This window comes from Apostichopus japonicus, chromosome 3 (genome assembly GCF_037975245.1).
Source record: "Apostichopus japonicus isolate 1M-3 chromosome 3, ASM3797524v1, whole genome shotgun sequence".
NCBI classification, from domain to species: domain Eukaryota; kingdom Metazoa; phylum Echinodermata; class Holothuroidea; order Aspidochirotida; family Stichopodidae; genus Apostichopus; species Apostichopus japonicus.
Window position 1 is genome coordinate 18,371,134 of NC_092563.1, and position 13,937 is coordinate 18,385,070.

Here is a 13,937-nt window from a genome sequence, read left to right on the forward strand (position 1 = left end):
ACAGAGGATTTGGTTGTCTGATGAGAAAGATGTGTAAGTTAAAAGTTCCACCTTAATAAGTGTAGATGTATTAAAACCACCTTAACCGTTCCTTGAAAACATTTTGGACTGACTTTGTGGATCGATGTCAAACCTAGGCATCTCTCGACAGGCGCGTAGCCAAGGGGGGGGGGGCGAAGGGGGCAGCCGCCCCCACCCTTGAGCATATTTTTAATTTTTTTTTTAATGTTTTTATGATATCGCTAGTATTTTCAAAAGAGAAACTGCTAAGATGCAACTTACAAGGCATGGGAAGTGCCATTTCCAGCGATCTGGGAGGCATTTTCAGCCAAAATTTTCATGTATGCTTCGCCCCAACCATGGTGGTGCTACGCTTAGATAGTTTGCAATGCCGAATCTACAGTTTCGCCCCTCCCTTGGCAAATTCCTGGCTACGCGCCTGATCAGTGGGAAACCCTTACATCTACTATCAGCCTCACTAATTTACCATGCAAGATGAATTTATTGTGGCAGAACCAGTTTAATTATATCCCATATATGATCTAAATCTTGTTTCTCTTTTTCAGTTTCTTTTGAATCACATCGTATTTGTGTTCCAATGCACAGTTTTGAAGAGAATTTAAAAGTAGTATTCAAGGAACAGGTCTGTGAGATCCGAGATTTGTCATAAGTTGGCCATTATTATTTGAAAATGACCAACTCTAGTAAATTTAGTATCATCACCTATAACAACACCATCAATTTCTCTTCTTTATGCTGTTTCTAACATCTGCATTAGTTCTGCTACTTTATCAGTTTGACGTCAATCGTCTCCGAATAAAATACGTTCAGAACTAAACAAACAGAAATGATTAAAGAAGAGTAAAGCCACAAATCAGAAAAGAAAGAGTTAAATATAAATGATCACTTGATTTATACTAAATTACTCAATCCTAAGTATAAAACTTACAAAAATATAATAGAGCTCAGTTGATGTGATAAACTTCCATCCGTACAGAAACGGTGTTATTTCCGTGAAAGCGGAAGGTCATCCAGCGCTTCTTATCAAATTAAAGAAGCAAAAAAATGACCTAACCTTGATAACCCACTGTCTTAACCCCAAATGCATTCTGTCTGGGATTATTACATAGCAATACAGTTTCATTTGTTATAGTAGGTGTTAAAGTTTGCACTAAGAGGTCTGCCGGGGAATATAGGATTTAGTTTTTTCATTAAGTAAATTTGCGTAACCGATACAGTTGCCTAGTGCGTTATTACCCGTTTTGAAATGGAATCAATGCGAGCAAACATATTTGTCTAAGCTTTCCTTCGTCTCTGGCCTTTCAACGCAAGCTGATTACGCAAACGCCGATGTGCCTCTTTGGCAATACGATACCACGGTTACGTGCAGACGGAAATTTTTCTATCGAACGTAAATGGAAATTAAAACGGAATAGATAGGACACTTTGGTTTTTTTCCTCTTCTGCTACGACATGTATGTTCTTGCAGTATTTACATACTGTCTCAAAGTTGAAAATAAGAAAAAAACATGTTATAGGGAACAAGTTTGAAAAGCTGTATTGATGACTGTTATGAATTTCACATTCTTCCAAAACACAAAACAAAAAAGGCCTGAAAAGTCCAGTTCCGAACGAACTGAAAACGATAGAAAATCTGAGCTCAAAACTAACATCTAAGTGCTTTTGGTGGTAGAATGAGGAGGGATGGGGGGGGAGGCATTGACTGGAGGGGTCTGGTCATAGAGGGCGCACAGTGTTAAATGGTTACCGGTTCATTCTAGGCACGGTAGAACGAGAGTGAGGATCGAGGTGAAATATCACATTCTGGATTTATATAGAAGGAAATAATCCACAAGGTTAAATTTCACTGTAAATTGTGAAACCACCAAAGATAAAGAAAAAATGATAGAGAAATTAATACAATAGAAGAAATATAAGACGACAATGAGCTGAGCAGACTAAAACAATAGATGAATTCCTCTTACCTCTGTCTGATGTACTTTGTGCCAATCTTCTGATGTCGTGCCTTGCTTGTAAAATTCCAAGAATGGGTCAGATTTACCCATAACATCCTGTTAAAAGTAAAATGAGAAAGAAAACAGTTTTAAAATAGTAAAAATGATCAGAATCAGGTATTAGGTACTTCCAAGCAGGCGCGTAGCGAGGAATTTGCCAAGGGAGGGGCGAAACTTGTAGAAAAACTATCTAAGCGAAAAGCAACCATGAGTTGGCGCTAGGCATACAAGAAAATTTTGGCCGAAAATGCCTCCCAGATCGCTGGAAATGGCACTTCCCAGGCCTTGTGAGTTGCATCTAAGCATTTTCTATTTTGAAATTACTAGCAATATCATAAATGAAATATGCTCAAGGGGGGGAGGCAGTCGCCCCCTTTGCCCCCCCTTGCTACGCGCCTAATTCCAAGACTTCAATACTAGGTTTGGACATGCTAGTGACTTACCTGTCTCCACACAACATTAAGCACGCTCACTCTACCGTAACTAGAGTGTAAATAGAATTAAGTTTTGACACGTATGATCTTAGAGACACCGTCACTATATTGTTCAATGACCCCACTCCTTCTCATTCTAACATCAAAGTGTCTCAAAGTGTGTTCTCTAAGTAAAACAGAATTATCTATTAGAATCTATTTTACAATTCCCATGGAGACTTCCATGTGCTTAGAGTGTCCATACCTGTACTTGCAGCCGAGTATCCCGTATTTTTTTTGGGGGGGTGGGGTGGGAGAAGGGGGCAGGTTTTACCTGTTGTTGGAAAACATATGGGCCAAGATGGGACTAGAGGAGACCAGAAAAACAGAGACTAGACAATTAACAGATAACAATAGACAGAACAGATAACAATAGACATAACAGATAACAATAGACAGAACAGATAACAATAGACAGAACATTTAAATGAGTATTGTACCTCAAAAAAAAATTCAAGCATGTCACTCAAATATAGCATGTTTAGGAAACAGCCCTCTTTACTCAAAGGTACCCCACTCTACTGGCTAATTGAAGTTACAGTATCTCAAGTGCACATTCTGTGTGATAATACCAGTGCAGAAAGAAAAACTACAGTATATCCAATTTGAAATTATACAGAACAAAACTCTGGTTATTACCCCATTCTGAAATATATTTCTTCCATTCCAGCAATTGATGTTTTATTTGAAAATTTTTGCACAATTTACTTTCAAACAAGCAACTAACGTTTTTTACAGGATCTCAAAATGTTGTGAAAAAAAAAAATTGTAAGAACTGTCATACATAATTCTGACTTCATTTTGTCTCCGAAAAAATAATTCTAATCCATAAAGACTTTGTTCAGAGACCTTTTTTTTTTTTGCTACTTCTCTTCTCATTCATAAAGGATCATCTTCAGATTCTCCTTGAACTGCCCACGTAATCTTTGAAATAAATTACAATACTTTGACGAGCCGAGTGGAAGAGAAATTATTCACCTTCCCACTGGCTAGACTGAGGGAGATGTACAATTCCCAAGGCTGGAATAATAGATTTTTGATTTCATGAAAATATGATTAAAATTGCAAAACTTTGTTTGTCTAATCAATCAACACTTGTTTGGTATTAAAGAAGTCTAAGCAAACCTGACCATTTTCATTACTTTGTATGATAGAGATTCCTGTACTTATTTCCACACCCTATCCATCCCTCCCCCCCTATCCCCTTCCATATCCCTATCCCACCCCCTTTGCTTCCTCCCACTGATAAAATAATCCAAGATATATCAAAAAGTTGCTTGTGTGCTTATGGTTTGGTGAGTATGTGAGCTCAAGATGATTACAAAAGGTGAAAATCAGCTGTCTTTGCTTTTCTGTTCCAATTTTCAGTGAATCTTACCTTTTGCTAACATTAGAGGGGAAACCCCACCCCACCCCCCACCCACCCCACCCCCAAGTTGAGTTAAAATCTTTCATAGGGCTACAGTATATTGTTAGAAGACACTATCAAGTATCGGCTCCCAAGTGAAGAAAGCAAACAAGGAAACCAAACTGTAATTAAGTCCAAGAAGCAGAGAACAGTTGTAAAGTTCACTTTCGTTTCGAAAATTCTACGCATCGATGCACATTTGGCAAGAAGGAGGAATAACGCTTGATGCTTTTAAGACCTATTTATGTTCATTATACAGAAATCTTGGTAAAATATTAAACCAAACTTATTTGGCAAAAATTTCACAGACATCATGCCCTTAGCAGCAGTATATAACTTTAAAGCTTAACGCATGGCTGTCGAATATATGTATCAAACAGTCACAAAATATTCTCTTTGCAGACTTTCCTGTATAATTTTGACTTCCAGTATGATTGTTTACATGTCGACAGTGACGGAATCTGAAAACTTCAAATTCCCTGTTACAAATACTGCTGGTACTATTCCTAGTCAACATGCTACTTACCAATAAAACAAACACTTAAAAAAAGATTCAGGTTTTTTTTTAAAAGCAAGTTGCATTATATACTATGACCCGAGAGTGTTTCTTAATATACACACAGTGTCAGAGTTGTCTGATATTTGTGAGACAATCACTTTAACTGAGATAAGTACAAGTGTACTTTTCTAGTTTAGGGTTCAGGGCAAGACGACTCTGAGAGAATTGTTCAAATTGGACTAAAATATTGACGTCAAAGATCAAGAAAAGGTAGGTACCTGGGAGAAGGGCGAGTAACAAATATTTAATTTACGTCAGAAAGGATACCTCAATCAACGCAGTCTTTAGCCCCACAGATATTCAGACTGCAGAGACACATTCTCTAGCAAAAAGGTAAAAACACCTTAAACTGGTTTTTACTACATTTGCGTCACAGATGGCAACATTGCGGGAGGTTCTAAGAAGGGAACAAATCCATAGTAAATGGAATTGGTCAGTTTGGGTTATCTGATAAAAATCCTTTTAGGTGTTTATATACTGTATAAATATATCCAATTTAGTTTGCCTGTCACCATAAAATAAGTGCAACTGATTGTACTGCAAAAACAACATATATTTATATTTGTTTTGCTTCATAGCATACCTCTTAAAGCAGATTTTTGAGCTAACCTTGAAAAAAAAAACTATTCTGTTTGTTAGAAAATTTGAGAAACGATGTTGGTCAATCAAGCTTCATGATTGTTTAGAGATAAGTTTCATTAAAAAAAAAACAAATTTAAAGGAAAATATTGCAAAAAAGCTTAGTATTTTCCAATTTCTCTTTAAATGTGAATTTAGTATTAATTCTGCACAAATTCATTATTTACTCAGCTACTGTATTACCGTTCATTTTGGTGACAACAAATCTTTAAGTGACTTACTTAAAATGATCAGTTAAGATGTTGGGAGTATGATCACACTGGAACATTTTTGGAAGAAATTTGGACCAATTAATGCAAATATGCTGTGTTTTTGAGATCATAACTGTTAGACGAAAAACAAAAATAAAGAACCCAATAGCTGAAACTATTCGAAAACTGTCACACCATTTCTATCACCATATTAGGTCCTTGCCCTCTCTTCCTGAAAGACTCAGCCTAAGCCTCTACTAAGTCCACTCATGTTGTATTAAAAATGAAACATTCTTAATAAAAAAGTGGCAGATGGTATGATGCCAAAAAAATGAATAAAATATGAAAATAATTTAATAGATTTTATCACCTTTTTATCCAGACTGGATGCTCGGAATGAGAGAACTAAAACGTCGTGATTTTCAGCTACTTCCTCGGTATCAATCTGCAAAGAGAATAAAATGAAGAAGAAATGGCAAACATTATTAACATTCATTTCGGTAAACATTTGTCATGTTTTTACTGAAGTATCTGAAATGGTTGCCCCAAATGTAAAAAAAGGGAATAAAATATCAGCTGAATACTGTAAATAGAGATTAAATGATATAATTTCTTCTTTCAATTTTCTTTTATAACCTGTTTGGGATTGAAAGTTTTCAAATTATCCTCCAGTTGATTGAAAGTTTGCAATATGATTTCTCCTGCTTTCTTCAGCTCAGGCTCCACATACTGTAACCTAGTGATTAAAAGTTTGCAATATGATTTCTCCTGCTTTTTTTCAGCTCAGGGCTCCACATACTGTAACCTACTTCTGATGTTCTCTCTACTGACATCTGTCTGTCAAACAGTCAAATTAGTTACATCAGAAAAACATGAGAAGAATTTTTGAATACGACAGTTTACATTTTGAACTGTCGTCGTCGTGGTAGTCGTGGTTGCCGATGGAAACGTGTCAGTCATAATCTCATGCAGTACATAGATGTGATGATTTCGTTGGATGGTACTGTTAACCCTAGGTAATTTCTGTATCTGGGTCATTTTTAGGACTTTTACATTCGAACATGACAAGAGAAGACGAAGAAGAAGTGAAATTATGCAAGCAGTCAAACATTTGATCAAACCTACAGTCATATCAAGAGAGAGAGATAATTACATGAAAAAAACTGATGACTTTTTTACCGATTTGAATATTTCCTTTAATAAATCAAAGTAAAGAAAATATGCCACTTTTTCCTCTCTTATCTTGTGTACTATGTACGTACTGTTCGTACTTAGTGTAAATTGCAGAAGCTTTGCGCACTTCTTTGCGCAGGTCTTCTAAAAAATGATCTTTGCTCTTGCATCGGTACGCTTAAATTGTCAGGACGAATATATGTATCACAGACCAAGGGCGTAGGAACCGGGGGGGCTGGGGGGGCACCAGCCCCCCCAGTGAAAAATGTGGAGGGGCGGAAGTATCATTCCGCCCCCCCGCTCCGCAAGTCAGAAAACCCCTTTTTCATTTCCAAATGAGAAAAAAAATCTCATTTGGAGCACCAAATTGCATCTAAGGCCAGGTGAAAATACAAAATTAAGTTTACAAAATGGAGTGGGTGTTGAAGTGTGCTATATTGCACCAAATTGCATCTGAGGCCACCTGGAAATGCAAAAAATTCCAAAGGGGAGGGGGTCACCCCCTCCCCTTAGACCCCTCCCCCAGGCCGGCCATCAGTCTTCAGCCCCCCCACTCAAAAGTACCTTCCTACGCCACTGTCACAGACTAAAGGAAAGAATTGTTCTCTGGGGGGAAGGATTATTTTGTCTTCCTAATTACAATTGACAATTTATCGGTGAGGATATCCATTCCGATATCTGCCACTCCGCGGCTCATCCTGTTGCTAAAGAAAATCTGGGTGGCTCAGAGGAGCAGGATAAAATTTCCATCAACGAATGACAAATGAGACAGATTTGTTGAAATCTGAGATTCTGGTGCCATGTGTCTAGGAAATTAAGATAGAATACATACCCCAGGCCCAAACAAAATATATATATATCCTAGTCTTTCTTATCTTTTCTTACAGTTTACCAGACAGTAAACAGAAGTAAATAATATGACAATATTATCAACTAGTTCTCACAGACTTCCCAAAACTTACTGGTTAGTGGATTTGTGAGGGATGATACATACCTGTCTCCCAGTCTATATCTGCACTTCCCTATCTACCTACTTTAACTACATGGCTGGCGCCCTCTATTATGGGGCACCACTCGCTCACAGTTCTAATTCCTTCCAAACCTAGCGATTCAGAATTCAGAGAAAGCTATGTTATGTTCTCCGACTTTCATTGGAAAAATTTCTCTTCACGTGCTTTACACTTCGGCAATAATTTTTTATTTGAGATATATACATCTGCAACTAACCTTTCCTTCACCCACTACAGAAGCTTCAATAGGGCTCAGAGACCTTTAAAGTTGCTACAGTAATTGCTGCAATTCAATTCAATAAATCAAGATTGTGCATTTTCCCCCAGCAATTTTGTACACACTTAAAAGCTAACAAGAGAGAACTCAGAGGGTGAGGGGGGTAGGGGTGGGGGTGGGGGTGGGGGTGGGGGTGGGGGGAGTAGCAGGCATACATGTCCAGTCTGCACTTTAATGTTGACAACTTTATTCTCATGGTAACAATTCATTCCACAGGTATACATTCAAAACTATGGAGGAACATCAACGGTTTTGAAAACTAGATAACAGCTGTACCATATATATACCACAATATTGACTAACACTACTGACTAACAATATTGACTAAACATTATTGACTAAACTTGAGAAAGGTCTGTCAGTACGACAAAGTAACACTCAGTAACAGAGGTCCCCTCACATTCCCCCCCCCCTCCCCCACCTACCTCCATCTGTCCCTCCATCTGCCCCTCCTTTTGCCTAACCATTAACTATATCTACAGCACAAACCAATATGGATGGGGATGAAAGAACCCCAAATAAACTAATTGGATTTAGAAACAGAGACGTTTAAATATTTACGCAGATTTAACCATAAACTAGCTAAGAGTATCTCCATCTTTATAAATCATGCAGACTCGTGGGTGGATGAGGGTTCCGTAAGGTAATGAATGATCAAGGAGAGATAAATGCTCTCTAAAGAAAAAAAACAAAATTGCTGCCTGATTACTTGAAGATCGTCAGTGAGTGGGCATCGAATTCAGATACCCACAGCATCATAGATACATCTCTGCATACTACTGTAGTGCATAAATCATTATGCAAAATCTCCAGACTTACTGAAAGTGTTCAATTGACTACTGTACTTTACATTACTATGAAACATTACTGTAGATTATAGCTTAACAATATACCTATACCTTTACTAGAATCATTCACGTATGGAAAAAAATAATAATAATGTTGGGTTTAACGTAGATCTCCGACGTAAGTGTGAGCAAATAAATCTGTGACGACATAATCATGTGAACCCTTGGAACTTGTACATAACAAAATATACTGTAACAATAGAGTTAGTGAAATACTGCAGATTATATGCTTAAAACCAATCAGAATTAGTGTTACATGCATACACTCAAAACCAATCAGAATTAATGTTACATGCAGTGGCAGGGAAAAAAAAGGCGGGAAAAAAAGGAAGCAAAATGCTAAATGGAAAACAGAGGAGAAAATCAAAAAAACTTAACTTCATCAACCGCTATACCTTCATTAATACACGTACAGCTGATTTTAGCTTCTGAAATATTTCAGAGTCTGATTACACCTATCTTAGTTTCTCTATTTTTTTTTATTTTTATAGATTTGTTTATGCTTTTGCACATGATATGGAGGTAGGTTTTTGCGAGAGTTGCAGCTTCGTCAAGGCTAGGCAACTTAGTAATCCAATAATGACAGGCAAATCCTATTAAATAGTAGTAACAGATAAACTAGCTACGGACTTCATTGATTTGCAGTTCTATAAAAAGTAGCAACAGAAAGTAGTACTGTACGTTGCAATTGGAGGTGCTATGGCAACGTTTAAAAAAAAAAAAAAATTGTGGGGGCTTTTAATTCACCTTTGAAAAGTACACAACATTTCAAGTTGAATAAGATGAGGAAGGAGGGAAAACTGAATGCAGACAGAACTTAATGGTAGGATGCATATATGTGTCAAACATGTTTGACTCAATATTTGTCAACAGTACTGGATATGCATATATGTTCTAACTTTTGAATTCATTAAATTTTTTCAATTTCGTGATTAACTGTCTCTTAAGTTTTTCACATGGATGCAACTTTCAGTTGCCTCCCTATAAGGAGGAAATGCTGCCTCCCTCATGATATTTGTCCAAGCTATAACTTAGCATAAAGGTCAATGCAAGAAATGGTCATCTATGCAGGTGTATGTATAGACTTGTCCAAGTCTCCATTGGGAGCTATTGTGAATCAGGTTCACACTACCCAGGCAATACATATTTCCTTAAAAATAACCCTCCTTTAATACTGGAACTACTCAACACAACCACTGCCATGTCAAGATTGACTACAAACGTCATTATAAAGACAGCATGACGTTTTGCAAGGGACTGACTATTAAACTCGTGGGTAGCAAAAACACCTGCAACAGATACAGCAATATTCAAAGTTCTAAGGCATAACTTCAGTATTTACTTTACTGCAGTCAGTCATATATCACGGTGGGCATGAAGTCTAGTTGTTCTTATTGATAATCAAAGAATGTTTCTGTTTTTCTGGCGGTCTGCAATAATTGCAAACCGCCAGCAAGGTTGTTGAAAATATGTTGTGCATACAGCCCACATGCAGGTGCAGTGAAAAAGTATGGGATTATGGTTCACTTGCAAGGGAATGAATACAGCTCAATTGCAGGTGTAGAAAAATGGAGTAACTTCACTGATATGCAGATAACAGGAGAACTAAAATTTCATTAAAGTATGGTTACCATATTTTTTTATTTTTTTTATCTAAAAACTTTTATGTCTTGCTCCAGGGGATGAATCTATGACTTGAACGTTTATACCTCCCATTTCTGAGGTTAAAAAAAAAACAGAAATTGAAGGATACATGAAAATCATACCAGAATTGTCGCTGAAAATGTAAGGTACGTTATAATGCTTGAAGGACTACTTATAACTATTGTCATGTTGCCCAAGCTCTTAGTCATAATTGGAATACTTAGTAATTAAGAAGAGCAATTTACTTCAGAGAAATTTTTTGTCGGAGGCACCAAATAAATCCAGAAATGTTTTAAAATTTTGAAAATCCACCTGGACCAGGGGGGTAGGAGCCGGGGTGGGGGGCACTGGGTGCATGTGCCCCCACTTTTTTCCAAAATAGCAAATGTGCCCTACTGACAAATAAAATGTGCCCCTTTGATGAAGGACTGTCTTTTCGATATCTGAAGCCTTTGTTAATTTTCATATATTATTTTAGTTATTTATTTTTAGTCTGTACATGCTATATTTTAAATGGCATCCCATATCTTTTTGCAGCACGGTTAATGAAAATAATGTCAATAAATAGTATTGATAGCAAACTAACACATCATATATATTTAAGTGATATGGCCGGTGTGTATCGGTTTATAGCATAATGAGTGGTGGTTGTGGAATGAGAAAGTGCCCCTCTGATGTTGTGCCCCCCCCACTCTTTGGAAGCTTCCTACCCTCCTGACCTGGACACTCACATTAGATGGCAAAACAGGAGGACATGTGAACAATATCTGGAAGTATGGCAACCCTACATGTCAAATAAAGCACTCCTTGGTACTTTATAAAGAGGACGTTAAAATTGAGTGATGCAGTTCGTACTGAAACCTCAAAGTTATTTAATAAACAAACAGAACAGTCGGCTGACTTTTTTACGTGGGGAGCTGATCGGTTGTAAGGCTAGCTACCTGCAGGAATCTGAGGCATTCACTCAGCTCCACAGTTGCTTTCAAGCAGCTGTTTGCATCGTGCGGTAATTTTTGGACATCAGTTTTTTTAACCGCTCTTTTGTTTATTATTCCTCCTTGTCTTAGTACCAAACTCCTTCTTGGTGTTTTATGGATACCTTTCCATTTCTTCCTTTTTTTGTTCTTGTCCTTCTCTCGAGAACATAATTACATGCTTCAGGGTAAAGAAGAAGGGAGTATAGCTGGTACCCGTTATTAAAGTAGATGACAATTTGCAATTCTTGAAAGCAGCTTCTACTAGACGGACTATATGTAAATCGATTTAGAAAAAATATCAACTCCTAATTACAATTTATAATCATAATTCAAAATGACAAATAAGATGCTTCAGATATACAGTCAATTACTTGTAATTTAACCACGAAAAGATAAATATTGTGTGCCTTTGAGAAAAGAAAATGTTGGAAAATTATGAAATGAAGAATTAATCCTAATGATATGATCCCAACATAATTGTTCAGTAATGATGTGTCTTCAGCTATGAATTACAAAACACACATCAAACATTATATTTCAAGTTGATTTAATCAAGTATTTACCCACTTGTACCAAGACTTCTAAGAACAAAATGGAATGGAATACTCGTACTTAAGGAGTATGTACTGTCTCTCAATGACTATTAAATAAAAGGAATTGAAAAATGTCAACTCCTTTAAGCCTAGCTCAAGTTGAAAGAATTTTGCCTGTACTTGAACATACAAGCTCAGTATGAGAGGCTGTACGTAACAGATTTAACACTTGAGCGACGAGCCGTCTGAAATTCCTTAAGCAGATTAGTAGTAGATAATAGTGTGTATATATTGCTTAATTCAGCAAGTACACAGGCATCGCAGCCTTTTCACAGGGATGATATTTCATTTCATATTCAGTTCTATGAATATGCATTTATGCATATCATATGTTTATAAACCGTGTTATTTTCATATGATTATAAATAATACGTACAATTAAGACCATCTTCTATCCCAGTTATCTTTAGCTAACACGATTATTTGAAACGGTTCGACTGACAAATGTGCTCTTAATTGCTATTAAATTCCCCGCGGTATCGTAATTAACTTAATTAAACGGTTCGTTTCCAGGTCAGCGAAATAACAGCCGAGCTATATATCTAAGCCGTAGACCCTCGGGAGAGCGGTTCTGCGATAGTGTACACCCCATTTCGTTCATTACTGCATTTTAATTCAAGCAAACCATAACATATCCCTCTACTGTACTAGGAGCCATTAAGATTCAGCTGTGCAGGGTAAAGGATATTAGCATGCCGATATCACTACACATCGTATCGTGTGGAATGATAGACATTCGAACGATCACAGCATGGCTTTGGAAGCCATATCTTTCCCACACGTTTGAATTTGTTTTCGCAGGACACAATTTACCTGGATAAGATTACCGGTTGATGTAATCCTAACTGTAGGGGGATATTGAATGGACGGACGTGCACTGCGTGCGGCACCTACACAGATATCTTATCTGGCTAATTCCCTGCGCAAGAATAAAAACCACACCGGTTTAAGCTCGAAGGATGGCAGAGGATGCCACAAGTAGACAAATTTTATAATAGACCAAACATTGGAGAACTGATTGAATATTGGATGAGTTAATTAGTACTGATATACACCACACATATGTTCATTGCATGAGGGTTATTTCATTCCTCTCAGAGTAGTCTGATTCTTGAAACTAAAGAAACCTGGCATGTTGCTTTAAAAGAGCTAAGAATATGTTCTTTAGTGTTACTGTCAAACTTTGTGTACCTGTGGTAGTGTGATTCTTGAAACTAAACGAAACCTTGCATACTGCTTTAAAGGAGCTTAGAATATGTTCTTGTTTGACTGATGGTGAAGGAAAACCCATCTCGAAGGATCTCCTATAAATCTTCAGAAGCTTAAATGAACAAATCCACCAACAATAATTGTTTTGCAGTTCTTGATTCAAAATTCCAGGTGTGGTTGAAAACAAACCAAATGAAGCTACTGTATATTGATGAAAAATGTGATCATAAGAAACATAATTTGCTGTTAACCTTTGCCAAACATAAGCACCATGCAAATACATATACTACTTTTCTGTGTTAATATTGTTATTTAGTATATTGTGACCTCAACCTCTCCCTTCTCCTTCCCTCCCAACCCCCACTATCACCAGCCCCTCACAGTTCTTCCCCTTGTAAGCAATCAGCCCTTTGCCTTTTAAAAGCAAAATTTAAACCATGTACCTCCAGGTTTGAGAATCTATAGTGAAATCATAACTATTCTAACTGTAGAATACTCTCTATAAAGAACAAATACAGAAGTACTAATATAGCGATATGTACAATAACCAAATAACGTACAGCTAGTCTACAGAATTGTGTAATACGTGCACTGAGCAATCTGCATCCTCTACCCCGCACATGATGCAACATGCCCGATGCTATCCATATTCCTTCCTTCAATATTGCCGTACGATAACATGTTTCATCGTGATGTAAATCTTTAAAATGAATCGTTTAATTAGGCAATGTCTTCTCAAAAATTCTCAAAAGTATTGTAATAGTGTCTTTTTATTTTTGATTATGTCATTCCCGGCCGGCCTGCACATTAATGAGGTACAAAGGTTCATGTGCGGTGGTACTGTAATGGCTCGTGATCACGATAGAGATGCGTCTCCAACTGGTTTGATTGATTTGAGGCACTGTGGGAGGGTGCATACCG

The 13,937-nt window shown here is 37.2% G+C and overlaps 1 protein-coding gene across 7 annotated transcripts in view; it reads right to left on the reverse strand.

Annotated features, from left to right (window-relative positions):
• LOC139965308 (copine-3-like) overlaps positions 1 to 13,937 on the reverse strand; it is a 105,909-nt gene that overhangs the window by 48,081 nt on the left and 43,891 nt on the right. For all 7 annotated transcript variants that reach the window (XR_011792220.1, XM_071967529.1, XM_071967531.1 and 4 more), the window contains exons 5-6: positions 5,656 to 5,730; positions 1,986 to 2,072 (exon numbers count right to left, since the gene is read on the reverse strand). Coding sequence is in view for 6 of the 7 variants with exons in the window: in XM_071967529.1 (XP_071823630.1) it covers positions 1,986 to 2,072; positions 5,656 to 5,730 (162 nt within the window). In the remaining variant the exon portion in view is untranslated. The remainder of the gene's footprint in view (positions 1 to 1,985; positions 2,073 to 5,655; positions 5,731 to 13,937) is intronic.